This window comes from Lagenorhynchus albirostris, chromosome 9, assembly GCF_949774975.1.
Source record: "Lagenorhynchus albirostris chromosome 9, mLagAlb1.1, whole genome shotgun sequence".
In the NCBI taxonomy this organism is placed as follows: Eukaryota; Metazoa; Chordata; class Mammalia; order Artiodactyla; family Delphinidae; genus Lagenorhynchus; species Lagenorhynchus albirostris.
The window spans coordinates 94,422,840-94,441,284 of record NC_083103.1 but is presented as its reverse complement, the minus strand read 5'-3'; the positions used below and the strand labels follow the sequence as shown (position 1 = coordinate 94,441,284).

The window sequence follows — 18,445 nt, the reverse complement described above, 5'->3', positions numbered from 1 at the left end:
TTTCTCTCTCAGCTGAAAAGGCGCCTAGCACATTCATGGAGCTGCAAATGACTGTCTAGGGGCCTGCTGTGGAGACAGGGAGGGAAGGGACACAGGACTAGCTCTGGGCCAGGGTCTGTGAACAGGGCGGGACCTCTGCCAGCATTTACCCAGTCCATTCCCACAGAGGGTCGCCAAAGAGAGAGCTAGAAACAGGGAAATGTAGATGGAATAGTTAGGGATGGGGCAACTTCTATGCAGGAGGAGGAGGGAGCCACAGGGAGAAGTAACAGCCATCAGGGCAGGAAGGAATGGGGGTGTGTGAAGAACAGAAATAAATATCCTGATAAGAGGGCAGGCGGGGTGCGAGGGGTGAGTAGTGATGATGTTTCAAAGGATAATGAGGCAGCAATATCCTCGGATGGGGGCCAGCAGAGAAGGCAGGAAGGAGGCCGCTGGGGACAAGGCTGAGGGTGTGAGCTCCCCACAAGGCAGAGGAACAGTTCTCCTGTGCGGTCCAAGGTTTGCCCAGGGAACAGGGAGTAGCAGCCCTGGAGAGGAGCCAGACCTGGGTCAGTGGGAGACAGTGCCTTCAGGAGCTGTCAGATGCCTCTCTGATTTAGGCCAGCATACAGGTCCCGCTGGCCTTTCCGGATGGGCTAGGGGTGGAATAGAGAGGGGATGGTCAGCAGAGTGGGAGGAGGTCACTCCTGAGAAAGAAGGGCCTCTGAAGAACCTTAGACCAGGGGTCAGGAGGCAGGCTCAACTGGTAAGAGATTTGATCTGCTCACCTCCTGTGAGCCTCAGTTTTCCCATCTCAAAAATGGGAAACTAAAGACTCAACTCTCGGACCTTTTCTCAGAATTAAATGAAGTCACTCGTGCAAAATTGAACAGCACGCTCTTGACTGGTGCTCAATAAATATTTGTTGAGTTTGTCCATGTGTGATATTCAAAATATCTAACAATTGGTAGTGCACATACACTGAGCAATCAGAACAATCCTGGTGGTTCTCTGCTATGCTAGGCAGTAACTCTTCAGTTGCCCAATCTAGAGGTGGTCCAGTGGGGGAGGGGCTGTGATGTCTGGCAGTGTGTGTGCTGGGGATGGAGGATGGAGGAAGCTTGGGGCTATTCACCAGTGAAATATTTTCATGTTCCAACAACAGGTAGGTGCATGCCGGTGGAACATCAGTCATGAGTTTATCATGTTAGAGTCTGGGTGCACGGTATTCCCCATGGCTGTCGCTCAGCTAATGAATAAGCCAGAGAAATAGGGGCAGCACCTCACCCCTACCACCCGTGGTTGTGGAAGCCCTGCAGCCTTTGAGATGGCCCCGTCCTACCATGATGGATGCAGAGGCGGGCACATGGTGGGTTATCCTGGAGCCCTGAGGGAGGGGATTTCAAGTGTCTGATGGGCCAGTCCCACCTGTCCCCTTCTCTCCTAGAAAGACCCCTCACCCCACTTTATCCCTTGTTACCTCATAGTCTGGGTTGGGTACAGGTGGTGGCCTCTCCCTGTTTTGTCCTGCAGAGGAGGGAAGGGAAAAGGATTCATTGCCATGAGGAAACACCAATCTTGTGAGAACGAGACCCAGATCAAGGAGGGCGAACTCTCCTCTACTTCTTTTTTCTATTTCAGCTGCCCTTTCTCTTTGTTTTCTTTCATCCCATCTCTAATGACCCCACACTGTCCTTATCATTTGTGACCTCAGCTAAAGGTCCTTCCACTGTTTCCTTTCCCACAGGTTGGAGTCGGGAGGGCAAGGAAAAGGCAGGAACTAATGTCCCAAAGTCTCCACAAAGATTGAGGGGTGGAGTCTGATTGCTCCAGAACACTGACAGGCACTTGAAGAAGCCCATCCTGGTAGTAAACGTTTTTGCATTTTTCAAGGGTGGAGAGGACAGGAGTGGTCTGAAATGGGACACTCTGTGTCAAGATCTTGGCCACACTGTGAATGTTCTAGAGAAGCTGTCTCGACCTAGCCCTGGACTTGCCAGCCCATCCTGGCCTGGCCTGGGCTTCCCCCCTTGGCGGGAATCTCCTCCATGGTCTTACCCCTGGGCCTGCCGCCAGCACCCGCTCCTCTCGTCACAGGCGCGGTCCTGGCCTTTCTGCTCTTGCTGCAGTGATACACCAGCAGCAGCAAGCCCAAAGTGACACAGATGTCCACTACGATGATTGTGGCCACCAACCTCAGATCCGCCTCCATGCAGTTCTCACACACTGTGGGGTGGGGAGTGTGGAGAGAAGAAGAGAGATCACCCAGAAGGGAAGACACAGGACACTGGAGATGAGGAAGGCAAAAATGAAGGTCGTTCTGCCTTTAATACTCACATGCCTGCCATGGTCAGACACCCCCTGCCCCCTTTCAACACGTTTATAACAACAAGCAAACTGTGGTGTTCATGGGTAGAGGCTCTGCAGTCAGACAGTCCTGGGTTCAAGTCCCAGCCATGCTACTCACTAGCTGTGAAAGCTGTGGAATGTGTGTTCAACCCACAAAACCTCTGTTTCCTCATCTATAAAATGGGAGTAAGACAGCACTCAACCCATATGGTGGTTAAGAGGATTGTGTGAAAAGCCCTGACAAGTATTTGGTATAGTGCTTAAAACTTAATAAGCTCTCAATGATTGTTAGCTATCATTATTGCTTATTAATATGCCTTAGTTTATGACACTTTAGTAGAGTGGCTTTGAGTTCTTTCTGTAAATCCTGGAGAATTCCTCTCTGGATAAAGCATCAGATAAACTAATATTGGTGTCCCGTAATTCTGGACACGATATAATGCAAAGGACCCAATCTTGTCTCTTGGGACATTGTAGTTTTAGATCTAGAGCTGACTGAGGTTACCCAGACAGCCCCATATTGGTGTTTAATCTATATTTCAGAAAACACTGATGCTGTGCGGCCCCAGACAGTCCAGGACTGAGTGTCGCAGAAGCACAAAGAGGCCAGGGGACTGTGAGTTGGGTTAGGGGAAATGTTGAGAATGCCCTTTTGAAATGGTCCTCCCTAAAGAGTCTAATAGTGCTTGCTCTGAAGATCTATATTACCTCTTGCTTTCAGGTAGAGCTTATGCTTCTTGTCCTTTGAGCAGGTATAATAACCGCTGTTCTCTATTTCTGAAAAATCCTTCAGTAACAGTGGCTTGTCAAAATGGGGCACTGGTTTATCATCTTTTCTCCAAGTTATTTCCTCAGGTACAGTATCCTCAGGGCATGTCAGCTCTACACTCTTTCCAGAGATGGAGACTTTATATGCTGGGGAATTGGAGAAAAGAGAAGGGAAATTAAAGGGAGAACCCAGTAAGATTTAAGGCAAATTAGTAGCAGAAGAACCAACCAAGTGCAGAAAGTCCTCTGACATCCTAGATCTTAGATTTTCTTGTCAAAAGGGAACTCTGCTGGCTAGGGGGTATGAAAGAGGAGATATGTAGGAGAAGGGGCCCTAGAGAACGTTTTGAAGGTGACTTCAGAGTTTAGGCATGGACATGGGGACTTGGAAGGGGAGGAGGGAAGTAAAGAAAATCTATAGCAGTCCTTATTTGCAATGTTTCTAAAATGGGAGTTAGAAATATGAGGTTGGGAGGACCTCAGTTCTTGGGGTTAATCTCTCTCAATCAATTCCTTCTTCCCAACCACTGACTTGCATCATCAGATAGGGCAGATATAAAAGACTGATAAACTTACTTTTAATTGTTTGTGTTGGTGTAACTTCATCTGAAAATGAAAAAAGGAAGGAACGGTAAGAAAATAACCTTGGTTTAAGTTTAAATTGTAGGTGAAAAATTTCAAGTGGAACTAGATACTATCCTCAAGAATTCCCAAAGAGGGCCTGTTCTTTAGGGAGCTCCAAGTCTTGAAGGTGAGGTATGTCCTTGTCCTATGAGATATGCTCATAGACACAACTCAGATACATCAAACTGAGAATATACCAGCACGTGCTTCTAGATTTAGATCCACTAGAGCTCAGTCTTAAAATCCTGAAGCTGAAAAATTCCAGTCGTCTTCAAGCTTATTCTCTTGCATTAGCAAGAACCATATTCCAGATAGATATGAAAGGGTCTTCTCAGAGATAAAGACCTTTATATGTTTGAATCACTGATTCTTGGGCTTCCGTGTTTTTCATTATTCAGAAGTTCTTACTTATAACTAACAGAAACCCTCATAGTAGAGATCAAATATCTTTCTTCTTATTCCATGCCACTTTTCTGTTATTGCCCTTAAGTTATGTGAAGCACTATGCACATTTTAAGGAAATAGTTCTTCTAATAAAATGTGACTTTATTTTAAATTATATCTGAGTGCAATCAACTCTCAATTATTTTTGTTAGAACTATTGGTGTGGACAACTGAAATCCACTAGTATAATTTGGGGATCCAGCCAAATTCCCCACAGTAGGCAATTTTGCCCTGGGAAGCGGGCTGGGGAGCACCCTCATTTCCTGGAAAACTTGTGGCTGGGACACTGGGTGGCACTAGGCTATGCTTGAGCCTGTATATGACAGCTGGAAGGGTGGAGAGTGGTGCTCAGAGACAGCCCTCTCTCTGTTGGGGCTGTTTTGCTACAGTGTGCTGTTGGGGACAGAGCACTAGGCTGAGTCAGTAGCGCTGTGTTTGAATCCAAGATCTGCTTTAGGCTGTGTGACCAAGGGAAAATCATTTAACTTCTCAGAGCTTCAGTTTCTTCATCTGGGAAATGGAGATAAAACATCCACTTCAGAGGGTATTCGTGAGAATTAAATGGATTATGAACGTGAAAATGGATGGGGTGCATAGCAGATGCTCAAGAAAAGTGTTAGTTACTTTCTTCCTTTCCTTCTGGGGGTCCTGCTAATGGAGAGCAGAACAGAGTTCTGCCCCAGTTGCTCAGTCAGCCCTCCAGCTGAGATCATAAGGAATGTAAACAAGTCATTCTCCAGGTGTATCTATCTGTTAATAATTGCAAGTTGAGTATAATGACAATAGTCTATAATATTTTGATTTGGGAATCATTTTTCAGCACTGATATTTCTTAGAAATATTAAACTAGAAATCATAAATAAAATAATTTAGAAGTAAATAGAAGTTTCACTCTGATTGGTGTGTTTGTTTGGAAAAGCAATGTAAAGGAAATTGCTCACAACTCCTTTTGGCACAAATGCAGTAGCAGAGCTCAGACCAACACATTCTCATACAAGGGCCTAGATGTCTACGCTCACAAAAATTTTGTACACATTCATAATGATTAAAAAAATGAGCTTCAGCATCAGCTAAATCTGCATTTATATTTCTCTCTCTGATTGGACTATATATTCATTTTCTAAGCCTTGGTTTTCTTACCTGTAGAATAGGGGTGTTAGGAGAGTTATATGAGGAAATTCAGGTAAAATATTAAGGGCAATACATAGAACACACATGCTCAATAAACTTTAATGCATATTAATTAGTCTGCATACTTCCCATATAATGATAGTTAAAATCCACCCCCTGCTTTCTATACGTCAGATAATGTTCTAAGTAATTACTCATTCAGTCCTCATAACAACCTTATCAGCTAGATATCATTATTATTTCCATTTTGCGTGTAATGATGCTATGGCACAGAGAAGTTAACTAAATTATTCAAAGACACTCAGCAAATAAGAAGTTGAGCCAGGATTCAGATATGACTGTCTAGATTCAGAGTTAGACTCTTAACCACACGCTACATGGCCTTCTCCTCTGCCTGAGATATTCTTCCTTAAAATATAAGCTCACCCTTTAAAATTTAGCTCAAGAATCACCTCCTCTGGGGAGCGTTCCCCAACCATCCTCTGTAGAGTTGACCACTCTTCTCTTTATATTTTATTCTGTATCTACCCATAACATGCAAAAGACTATATTATCAATTATTTGTCTTTCAAATAAGACCATCAGCTTTTTACTGATTTTTCTTACGACATACCACCTGTCTTGAGGGATCTTAGTTCCCCAACCAGGGATTGAAACTGGGCCCTCCGCAGTGAAAGCGTGCAGTCCTAACCACTGGACTGCCAGGGAATTCCCAAGATCATCAGCTTCCTGAGGGGAAGGAACTAGTGATGCATTCACGTGTATGATCATTTATTCATTCAAAAAATATTCATTGAGCACCTACTATGTGCCAGGCACTGGGCCAGGTAAATAAGACGCCATCTCTGCTTTCAATGAATTCATGATTTACACAAAAACTTGTGGTGGCTCCAACACCCACATGTGTATTCTTTCCTGAATGGTTGCTCAGGGATACACACCACGCTCAGCTATAATCAGACCTGACAGTTAGCAACAAACATAGGCACATATCATTGAAAGATAATTGTATTTTCCCTCTAATAGTTCTGGTTCTTAGTATTTATTACTATGATTGTCTTCTATGACCATTCTGTTCCACATTTGAAAGGAAGTCGTACAGAGTAAAAATCCTCTTACCAGTTTCTTCAAAATCTGAAAAGGAAATGATAAGAAACTATTAGCAATACTCCTATCAGCTACTAAGATCAGACCCTGCTGCCATGGGTTAGGACTCTTCCCTCAACCTTTAGAAACAATGGATACGTTTGGTAGTGTATATATGTCCATGCCACTCTCTCACTTTGTCACAACTTACCCTTCCCCCTCCCCATATCCTCAAGACCGTTCTCTAGTAGGTCTGTGTCTTTATTCCCATCTTACCCCTAGGTTCTTCATGACCCTTTTTTTTTTTTCTTAGATTCCATATATATGTGTTAGCTAGTGGGAAGCAGCAGCATAGCACAGGGAGATCAGCTAGGTTGTTTGTGACCACCTAGAGGGGTGGGATAGGGAGGGTGGGAGGGAGGGAGACGCAAGAGGGAGGAGATATGGGAACATATGTATATGTATAACTGATTCACCTTGTTATAAAGCAGAAACTAACACACCATTGTAAAGGAATTATACTCCAATAAAGATGTTAAAAAAAAAAAAAGATGGATATTCAAATTCCCCATGGCTGTATACGAAAAGCTGTTTAGGATCCTACATTAAACAACTGGTAACTAATTATAAAAAAGGGTTCTAAGTAATCATTTTGAATATAATATATATATTTGGTATATAAATATAAAAAATATATTTATGAAATCATTACATTGTACGCCTTAAACTCACCCCATGTTATATGTCAACTATGTTCCAATAAAGCTGGGGAAAGAAGAAGATCTGTATTGGACATAAATTAAATGGTAAACAAAATCAACCCTAAATGGCCAGTAACATGTGGAAGAGGTGAGTTATTCTGAAGCATATCAGTGCTTTTGACATATCCCATCTGTCAATAATGTAACATTAACACATTCTCCATGATATATTAAAAAGAGTATCCAAAGGACACTACAAATTAGGCAGTGTAATGCAATGGAATGGAGACTGGCCCAGTGGCTGCCTTTAAACACAAAATTGGTTCACTCAATTTGGAGGAGCTGACTGAATAGAAAGCCTTCCAATATTGGGACATTCTTGACTCTCTGCAATGACTGAGAAAGTAAGTCCAGGGCAGGCACACTCATATGCATGTGCACACATGAACACATATGCACATACATTCAAAGTATTTGGACATGTAATTCTGAAAGTGCACTCAAATGCTGCGCCAGAGGCTTTTTCAGTGCATGTCCATGCAGGCATTCAAGCCACAAACCGTCTACAAAAATCTCCCATCAAATATGAAATGCAAACAAATGAAAACTGTTTGCACTTTTTTAGTTATCTCACTTTTTTTCTTTTGAATAGTTAAGACTCATTATTTCCTATGATCTCTGTTTCATTCCTCTTCTTGGCTAGAACTCTCTCTAGACTTATGAAGAAAAGGCAAAGGAGAAGATGATAGAAACCTCTTTTATTGGTATCTGTGGGAGCTCTGTGGGAGGTCTAGTGAAAACTCCACTCATAAATACAAAACACACTGGGCTGATTTCATAACAAGGAAAGAAAGCATATCTCACCTTCTTCTGCCCAAGCACCAACTAGAAAATAAATAAGAAAAAAAGAGTTAGTAAATGTTGTGAGTGCCTGAGATTCCAAGCAGAAAAAGTTCTCTGGCCTAGTCTGCCCATTTCTGAAGATCTAAGGTCCTTTCCACCCACTGCTGGATCACAGTTATTCCTATACCCCAGATAAGTGACAAAGACTGCTGCGTACTGACCACGGGTTCCTGGTCAATTCGAGATGAAACAGAAGAAGAAAGCAGCTAGTGTTAAACATGAACACACAACACTTGGGAAACAGAAGTTAGAAATTGTTGAGGGTACATCTGGGGAGATTGGAGAAACAGCAAAAGAAGTTTGCAGCCCAGCCACAATTTTGAAAAGAAATCTCTGACTGTGGAAGAAAAACAAGCTCTGGGTTAGGTACAAAGACTGAGAATCTCATTCCATCTCTGACTCCTGCTTGTCTGATGGTTCGGTTTTTCAATTTGTTTCCTACTTGAGAAAGAGATGGAAATATTTGAAACCAATTATTCATCAACTAGAGCCTGTGCATTGAAGAGTCCCATCATATTTCCACTGGGCCCTCCAGGGTCCCCACATTTAGCAGTAATTTGGATTCTTTATAAAAATCAGTTTCCCTGACATTGCCTTAAAGTTTTTGTTTTTTTAAAAAAATTAATTAATTTTATTTTTGGCTGCATTGGGTCTTCGTTGCTGTGCGTGGGAGTGCTCTAGTTGTGGTGAGCGGGGGCTACCCTCCATTGCGGTGGGTGGGCTTCTCATTGCGGTGCCTTCTCTTGTTGCGGAGCACGGGCTCTAGGTAAGCGGGCTTCAGTAGTTGTGGCACGCAGGCTCAGTAGTTGTGGTTCGCGGGCTCTAGAGTACAGGCTCAGTAGTTGTGGCACACGGCCTTAGTTGCTCCTCTGAATGTGGGATCCTCCCAGACCAGGGATCGAACCCATGTCCCCTGCATTGGCAGGCGGATTCTTTTATTTTATTTTTTTTTGCGTTATGCGGGCCTCTCACTGTTGTGGCCTCTCCCGTTGCAGAGCACAGGCTCCGGACGCGCAGGCTCAGCGGCCATGGCTCACGGGCCCAGCCGCTCCGCGGCATGTGGGATCTTCCCGGACCGGGGCACGAACCCGTGTCCCCTGCATCGGCAGGCGGACTCTCAACCACTGCGCCACCAGGGAAGCCCTGCAGGCGGATTCTTAACCACTGCACCACCAGGGCAGTCCTGCCTTAAAGTTTTATGTGTACCTCTTTTATCAACAGCCTCTATATTGTGTGAGACACCCCTCCCAACTGCCTCCTGCCCGCACCTGCCTAACAAGGGCAGACTGAGCACATTCTCATGATGCCGAATCTCTAGAGGTGCTTGGGTCTTTGGTATTCTCTCTCTGTCTCTCTCTCTCTCTCTCCCTCTCTCTCTCTCTCTCTCTCCCTCCCTCTGCAGAGCATAGTTTATACTATAGGCCTCTAAGCCAATTCCTTGAAGGAGTCACACTCTGCCCCTTGACACTCCAAATGTGTTTCCTGGACCAGTAGCAGACGAATAAGCCAGAGAGCTTATTAGAAAGGCAGCATCGCAGTCCCACTCCAGACCCACTGAAGCAGAAGTTGCAATTTAACAAGATCCCCCCGTGATTTGTGTGCACATTCAAGCTTGAGAAACCCAAGATGAAGCAGGAACTAGAGAAGCCATGGCTGTAGCTCTGAGATGGGAGCCCCAGCTGTGATAGCAGTTTCTAGGTCTCTGAAATAAAACCCTTGTGAGCTGTCTGGCCTCATGTCGTGCTGTCATTAAGAGCACAGGCCCGTAGGCAGTCCTGAATTCCCAGGTCAACTTCAGCACTTACTAACTGTGTGGTTCTAAACAAGTTATTGAGCTTCTTTGAGTATTAGTTTCTTCATCTGTAAAATAGGGGATCCATATAACGTTTATCTTCCAAGGTGGAGGTAAGGATTAAATTAGTAAACATGTGTAAAGACTTTTTTAACACGGTATCTGACACTCAATAAACGGCAACCTTTAAAAGAATCTTCTTTGTCTGTTTTGAGATATGGAAATGCTCTTGGTTATTTATCAATTTATATTCCACCTTGCTTCAAAAAGGACTAAAGTAATTGAAAGCTCTTGGTCAACTGAAGAAGACTGAAAATTATGAGGTGTTTCATTGTCTCAGATACTAAGCTTGCTGTATACCCTGTGCAGAGTTTGGGTTCAACTATCTAGTCTCCTCACAACAAAGAGTGAAGGTTAACTCTTCTAATCTCTTCTGTGTTAGTTCTTAAGGGCTCGGTTGTTCATTGACAGAATGAGCTTGTTCTCAGAGGCACAAAGACCGCCTTGCTTTCAGTAGATATGATCATCCCAACTGCTTTCCTTTGGCTGTTCTCTGAAAGGTCTCCTGGGCACACACTAGCCTCCAGCCCTGGTTCCCTATGCTAACATTGCACAAACACTTTATATTTTCTAGTAAATGAGGTTCCTTGGTACCACTGGGCAGCACCAGGTTAGGATGTGAGCCTTCCATGATCTGGAGAAACACTCCCCTTTTCATTCCATCCTACTCACCTGATAAGAGGCAGAGTCCCAGAACTCTCCAGAGATTCCCCGACTGCATCCTTCCCTCACCAGACACTCACTCTACCTAAGATGGCGGAGGCCGGTTGGCTTATAACTTCTGAAAAAGAAGCCAGAGGACTTTTTCAAAACCCCTGATGGAGATGAGGACCCTGGGGCCATTGCTCCCAATGCTGGGATGGAGAAGGGGGCTTTGTAAGCGGGAGACTCACCATTTTCCGAAGCAGGCACCTAAGGCTGGGAGGGGAGGCGGGTTTCTGAACCCCACACAGGAAGTGTGGAGGGGCCTCTGGGCCTGCAGGGTTCTACGTCACTGGGAAACGTTCGAGGCAGAGGCAGCCACCTGGGTTGGCTGGGGAGAGTTGGGCCCCACGTCCTCCCATTGGACTAGCGAGACCTGAAATTGCTGTGAAAAATGCCTGCAGTTTAGTTGTCTGGGCCTTGCACAATGCAACCCCCATGTCGGGGGCTCCCTTCTCAGAAACCCCTGCCCGCCAAACAGGCTGTGACAGGAAGAGAGAGGAGCACAGAAGAGCTGCTTTCTTTATGGCGTATGTGGCATGGGGCAGCAAGACACAGCCATTTTATTAGCAAAACTGCTGGCTTGAAAAGACATGACTTAAAGACGTGGCTTAAAACCATGAGATGCCATTCTTTTTTGTCTATAATATTTGCAAAAATATTTAAAAAACAATATTCAATGTTGGAAAGGGTAAAGAGTGACCTCAGAATCTGCTGATGCGAGTGCAAATGGTTTGAGTATATGCATCGATCAAATGCTTACCGGGTGCCAGGTACCGTGCTGAGGGCTTTACCAACAGATCTCACTTAATCCTCAAAACAACCCTCTAAGGTAGGTAGTATTTTCGTCCCCATTTTATACTTGAGTAAACTGAGGTTCAGACAGGTTATTTAATTTGTCACAGATTACAGAGCTGGAACCCTGGAAAACATTTTGGCGAAATTCATAGATTCAGTAAATATTTGATATCTACTATGCTGTAGTATGTGCCCGGGTGCTAGTAATAGAGCAGTCACAAGATAGTCCTTGTGGAGGATGAAAGGAAATGTGGATATTAAACTGATTATTTCAGGAGATGGATGCTGAGAAAGAGGAAATACAGGGGCTGTGGGAGTGATAGAGGGGGGCCTAATATAGTCTGGGGGTAGAGAAATTCACCCTTCTCAGGGTGACATCTAAGCTGAAACCTGATGGAGGAATAGGGGTGACCCAGGTGCGGGGCGGGGCGGGAGAGCAAGTAAAGTATTCCAGACAAAGGGAGCATCATGTCTGGAGCCTGGAGATGAGGAAGAGAGGCATTCAAGAAACTGGAAGTCCAGAAAGGCAGGTAACAGAGTGAGAAGGAAGGTAAGAAATGGGACCAGAAATTCAGCAGGTTCCAGATGGGGAGGGATTTGCAAGCCTTGTTAAAGACTCCTAAGGATTATTTTAAGGGCAATGGGAAGTGATGGAAGGGTTTAAAACAGGAGGATGACAGCATCAAATTCTTTAAACGTTTAAAAATTTTTAAATGAAAAAATTAATTATGGAAGTAATACAGGCACGTTACAAACAAAGAAGAGCACAGAAGGGTACATGCAACAGTCTCTCACCTCACCTCAACTCAGCCCTATCCCTCTCCCTGGAGAAAACCACTTTCAACTTTGTAAACTGTTTTTTTCCTGGTGGTTACCTTCTTATCTCTAAATGTGCGTTGTCATCATTCGGGTTCTCTGGGAAACAAACTTTGCAATGGAATTTGTGTGCAGGTGTCTCATGGAGGGAAGCACAGGAAGAGCACCTGTCAGGGAAGGAAGCGGGATTGGCAGAGGGAGAAGGGGAATTACAACGAGAGCTCAGCCAATCCCAAGGGGAGTTCCCAGGCTAGGATTATAATAGGGAAGAACCTTATATTCTATTACAAGTTAATCACTAAAGTGATGTTACCTATAAGCTTAAATTATACATAATGGCCCATCTCTGGGAGCCCTGCCTCCGAGGTAATGAGTGTTAAGCTAAAATACCTTTGTTTAGCTCACAGGGAGCATCCTGACCAGGCCCACCTGTGAATGACTGCAGGAAGGAAGAAATTAATACAACCCCTCTGGAGTCTGGCTGGAGCCAGGACTTTATACCTTCCCTTTTCAGTATAAAAGAAGCCTGAATTCTGAATCTGGGCAGATGGTTCTTTGGAACACTAGTCCACCATCTTTTCCATCTGCTGGCTTTTCGAATAAAGTGGCCGTTCCTTTCCCCAATAACTCTTCTCTCTATTTATTGGTCTGTAGTGCAGCAAGCAGTATGAGCTTGGACTCGATAATAGGATGACCGGTCAGAGTGGTCCTGAGTTGAGGCCACAGGTATATCATTTAGTTTTGCTTATGAGCTGGTTCCAGAGAGGTGTGAACTTGGGTGTTACAGCGGCTTCCACTGAGAACGATGTCTGTGAAAGGGCTCAGCTGTGGGCTTTCAGAGGATACCCTCCCAGCAGCCAGGGGAGTAAGCAGTCCTCAAAGGGGAACCTGGGCAGTACCCATGCAGTTCACCCCTTGCACTGCTCAGATCCACTTGCTGTATAAAAATTTCACGCCATTTAAATTTTTATTTTATTTTTATTTTTTTCGGTACGCGGGCCTCTCACTGTGGTGGCCTCTCCCGTTGCGGAGCACAGGCTCCGACGCGCAGGCCCAGCGGCCATGGCTCACAGGCCCAGCCGTTCTGCGGCGTGTGGGATCTTCCTGGACCGGGGCACGAACCCGTGTCCCCTGCATCGGCAGGCGGACCCTCAACCACTGTGCCACCAGGGAAGCCCATCACGCCATTTTTAAAACAGCCTTTTCAGGGTTCTGGTTGATCTCTTTTCCTGGAGAAGCTTGTGAAAGGAAAATTACAGTCCCACTACACAGCTCTTCTGGGGGTCCCATCTAATAGTCATCATCTCCCTCCTTTATTACTCTTCTAGATTGCTCCCGGCCTCAGCAAGCCCTTCTGCTGAACTAAGAGAAGACATAGCTTGGGGAGCCTGAGCTCCTGGTCGGCATGGCCTTCTCAGGCCGTGAACCCTTGGGTTCTATATGTATTCTCCCTGCCCCCTGCAACCCTGACTCCTCCTGATGATAAGGAGAGATTCATCCTGCTGGGAGAGCGAATTGTTTTTTTGCCTACTGGTCTCTTGGCAGGGGAGACAGCAGGTGTAGCTTAGTTTAATAGGACTCTTAGTGTGTACTATGGTGGAAGCATTCTGCCTCTGGAAACCATGGCCTCTAGAAACTCAGTCTAGAGTTACAGGGACAGGAAACACAAATTTCCTAAGTGCTTCACTGGGTAATGGTAAATATGGACGCTCCTACTTCCAGCCCTTGCTTCCTGAATGCATATATTCTATGTCTTGGGGATGCAGTATCATATGATAGTCACTGATTTAAGATGTATGTCACATCCTGAAGGATAGTGCCCCAGGCTGCAGGTCATCTTTAAGTTGATACCTTAGCTATGTCTTCAAAAGGCTATTCCATTGGTCCATTGGCTGGCAGCTTTAGGACGGTGTGGTATATGATAGGCCCAGCGGATCCCATTGTCGTATGTCTATGTACCTTTGTTATAAAGTGGGTCCCATGGTCTGTTGTGATGCTATGCAAGATCCAGTGCTTATGGATCAGACAGGATGTGAAATCTTGGATAGTAGGTCCAGCTGAGGCCTTACAGGCAAGAAAGTCAAACCTGTACCGTTCATTTGATAGAATTGAATATCTATCAATTCCTATCAAATGAATTGAGTCCTTTCCAGGTTTGGTTTGGAAGGGTCCAATGTAATCATCTTGGCAGGAAGTGGCTGGCTGGTTTCCCCCAAGGATGGTCCCAAATTGCAGACTCAGCACTGAACTCTGTTTCGGGAGCAGCAGTAGCTAGATCAGCCTTGGTGAGTGGAAGCTCACACTACTGTACCCAGGTATAGCCTCCATCACTGCCACCAATAGTTACTGCATTCATAAGTCCATTGTCCCTGTGTTGGGATGGCTGAGGACAGAGGCTAGTTGACATTAGCTGGCCAAGTCATTTTCTTCTACTTTGTGCTGTAGTGCCTCTTCCATGATAGATGTTCTCTGGTGGGTGTTAACTCGTGACACAAAGACCTACTCACTTTATAATGATGCACATTGGTCCATACACATGCCTCTTCTCCATACTTTCTTGTTCCCAATCTTCTAATCTTATTTAAAACCCCTGATCAATAAATTAAGCCATCCACCACTGTGCATGAATCTCTATATATTCAAACATCCATAAAGTGGATGACCAGGTACGATGCCAGAAGCTCCGCCCTTTGGGAGAATCTCCCCTCACTACTGGCTTTCAAGGCTACTTTTTAAAATTTTATTTTAATTTTTTGGCTGCGTTGGGTCTTCGTTGCTGTGCACGGGCTTTTCTCTAGTTGCGGTGAGTGGGGGCTACTCTTCATTGAGATGCACGGGCTTCTCATTGCGATGGCTTCTCTTACTACAGAGCACGGGCTCTAGGCCTGCGGGCTTCAGTAATTGCAGTGTGTGGGCTCAGTAGTTGTGGCGCACGGACTTAGTTGCTCCACGGCATGTGGGATCTACCCGGACCAGGGACTGAACCCGTGTCCCCTGCATTGACAGGCAGATTCTTAACCACTGCACCACCAGGGAAGTCCTCAAGGCCACTTCTGAGTGGCCTGCAGGGCTACAGCAGTCCATTTTGACTTGTATCCACATACTGAGCTGACATCTGTCAACAAAGATCAGGCTTTATTCTCCACTATCAGTGGTGGAGGACATAGGAGTATGGGCTAGGTACTCCTGGAGCTTGTATCCTCTGTAGCTACTCATGCCTGAACCAGACTGTATTCCTTACATATTATGATGGATTGTTGCTATATCCACCCAACTTTACAACTTGGTGGATCTGACAAGTGCCTAACTTATAATGGGCAGTTCTTTTTTTTTTTTTTTGCGGTACGCGGGCCTGTCACTGTTGTGGCCTCTCCCGTTGCGGAGCACAGGCTCCGGACGCGTAGGCTCAGCCGCCATGGCTCATGGGCCCAGCCGTTCCGCAGCATGTGGGATCTTCCAGGACCGGGGCACGAACCCGTGTGCCCTGCATCGGCAGGCGGACTCTCAACAACTGCGCCACCAGGGAAGCCCTATAATGAGCGGTTCTGATTTAATGGCCAGTTGATGTCCCATAGTCAGTCACTCAGCTCTACCAGTGTGTCTGTTCTAGTAGCTTGCCTGGAGCTGTTTCTCCAATGGTATACAATTCTCTGCTGAAGATGGAATGGCCTTGCTCCAGAACCCTATGTGTCAACATTGTGATCCTCCTACTGGAACTTACCATAGGGACTTTCCTGGTGGTTCAGTGGTTAAGACTCCGAGCTTCCACAGCAGGGGGTGTGGGTTTGATCCTTGGTCAGAGAACTAAGATCCCACATGCCATGCAACATGACCAAAAATAAATAAATTAAAAAAGAAAAGAACTTGCCATAAACTCCAAAAGGCAACTTTTCTCACCGCAGATATTTCTAATTACCATCAGGTGTGCCAAAATATGGCCCAGGTTGCAGAACTGCTTGCACTGCAACCTGGACTTGCTGCAGAGCCCTTTACTGCTCTGGGCTCCACCCAAACCTGGAAGAGTTCCAGGTCACATGGTAAATAATCAAGTGTGGAGTATGTTCCTCCAAAACATGAGGTGCTGTGTTTCCTTCTTAAAGTTAGGATCGGTGCAAGGTGTAATAACATGTCTTCTACATTGGAAGGCATGGCCTGGCTGGCCCAAGACCCTGGACTCCTAAGAAGGCCACTTAGGTGGCAGTCCCCTGAATCTTCATAAGGTTTATCTCCCCTTCCCCAAAGCCTCAAAGTACTTGCCATTTCTTGCTTATTCGATTTGGCTAGCGTTGATGTTATTGATACAGTAGACTGCTATAATGTTCTCAAGAATGTCCAGATCATCCAGGTCCCTTCAGACTATGTTATGACAGAGAGTGGAAAAATTAACATAGCCCCAGGCAAGACCAGGAAAGTATATGTCTGTTATGTCTGTTTCCTGTTTTCCTCTAACAAAGGTATTACATTTGGCACAGCTGCTGCTGTTGGGGTTACTATTTGGTTTTCAGTAATTCACTCTCAGGTACAATGATTCCTCATTTTTTGCAAAAGCCAAATTAGTGAATTAAATGGGGATATGATAGAATCATTGTTCCAGCATCCTTTAAGTCCTTCAAAGTGACACTAATCTCTACCATTCCCTTTGCGGTGCCATATTATTTTTTATTTATAATCTTGGCTGGGAGTCATGGGCAGTTTCAAGGGTTTCTGTTGGCTTTTCCTAACACAACAGCTCTTACAGGTTGAGGAAGCTAGGGGAGGGTTCTGCCACCTGCTATGTCCATAAATGTCCCTTGGGCCGTTTGAAAGTCATATGGGGTGTAGGATAATTTTTTGTTTTGCTGACCTATTCTGTGCATGGCCTTTAGCATCCCACACAAATAACACCACACCCCTTTAGAGAACAGTGCCATCTTATTTGAGAATTACTATTCAAGAGCTTTCCTCCATCCTGGGTTTATAGAACCCAGTCTCCAGTTCCCTCTCAAAATGAACAGAAGGAAGCAACAACTGACTAGGAAATCAGCAATATGGGCCCATAAATGCTTGGTATGAAATGTCTCTACTCCTCTGAACTTTGCCCTCACTCCACCTGCTCCACAGCCACTAGACCAGCCCAGAAGCCCACTCTGTTCACTGGGAGTCTATTAGGTATGTTCTCCCCTCTGGCTTCCCAAATGGTCCCCACCTCTCAGTTCCTAGCAAACTTGCAGTCCCCAAGCAGTGGAGTCTTTTTTTTTTGAGGATCGATTTAAAAAAAAAATTGTGGTAAAATACACATAACAAAATTTACCATCTTAACCATTTTTAAGTATACAGTTGAGTAGTGTTAAATACATTTGTATTGTGTAGCCAATCCCCAGAAGTCTTTTCATCTTGCAAAACAGGAACTGTATATTCATTGAAAAACAACTCCCCATTTCCCCCTCCCTTCAGCCCCTGGCAACCATCATTCTATTTTCTGTCTCTATGAATTTGACTCTCTCTTTTAAGTGGAATCATATGGTATTTGTCTTTTTGGAACTAGCTTATTTCATTAGCATAGTGTCCTCAAGATTCAGACTGAATAATATTTTATCCTATGTATATAGCATATTTTGTTTACTCATCTGCTGATGGACTCTTGGGTTGCTTTCACCTTTTGGCTACTATGAATAATGCTGCTATGAACATGGGTGTACACATATCTCTTCAAGGCCCTTCAGTTCTTTTGTGTATATATCTGGAAGTAGAATTGCTGGATCATATGGTAATTCTATGTTTAATGTTTTGAAGAACTCGTACAGTATTTTCCACAGCAGCCGCACCATTTTACATTCCCACAAACAGTGCACAAGTTTCCGACTTATCCACATCTTTATCAACACTTTTCTGTTCTTTTGATAATAGTCATCCTAATGGGTGTGATGTGGTATCTCATTGTAGTTTTGATTTACATTTCCCTGATAATTAGTGATGTTGAGTGTCTTCTCATGTGCTTGTTGGCCCTTTTATACCTTATTGCGAGAAATGTCCATTCAAATCCTTTGCTCATTTTTTAATTGGGCTTTTTTTTTTTAAAGCTGTCATACTTTATATATTCTAGGTATTAACCCTTTATCAGATATATGATTTGCAAATATTTTCTCCCATACCATAGGTTGCCTTTTCATGCTGGTGATTGTGAAACTTGATGCATAGCTTTAAATTTTGATGTAGTCCAGTTTATCTATTTTTTACTTTTATTACCTATGCTTTTGGTGTCATGCAGTGGCCCCATTTTATTGCCAGCCTAGAGAACCCTTCAGGCTGT

At 44.6% G+C, this 18,445-nt stretch overlaps 1 protein-coding gene across 1 annotated transcript; it reads right to left on the bottom strand.

Annotated features, from left to right (window-relative positions):
* LOC132525414 (T-cell surface glycoprotein CD3 epsilon chain) lies at positions 1-10,779 on the bottom strand. Its single transcript, XM_060157970.1, has 9 exons — positions 10,734-10,779; positions 10,513-10,621; positions 7,950-7,970; positions 6,418-6,432; positions 3,676-3,705; positions 3,040-3,246; positions 2,041-2,208; positions 1,463-1,509; positions 1-638 (listed from the first exon to the last, which is right to left on the bottom strand). The coding sequence occupies exons 2-9, from the start codon at positions 10,559-10,561 to the stop codon at positions 582-584; spliced, it is 594 nt and encodes a 197-aa protein (XP_060013953.1). The 5' UTR covers positions 10,562-10,621; positions 10,734-10,779; the 3' UTR covers positions 1-581.
* Positions 10,780-18,445: the final 7,666 nt, after the last annotated feature.

Coding starts and splice junctions, on each gene's coding strand:
- LOC132525414 (XM_060157970.1), bottom strand. CDS start 10,561: ATGCAGTCGGGGAATCTCTGGAGAGTTCTGGGACTCTGCCTCTTATCA. Junction 7,971..10,512: donor GGGACTCTGCCTCTTATCAG/GTGAGTAGGATG, acceptor TTTATTTTCTAG/TTGGTGCTTGGGCAGAAGAA. Junction 2,209..3,039: donor GCTCTACCTGAAAGCAAGAG/GTAATATAGATC, acceptor CCCACCCCACAG/TGTGTGAGAACTGCATGGAG.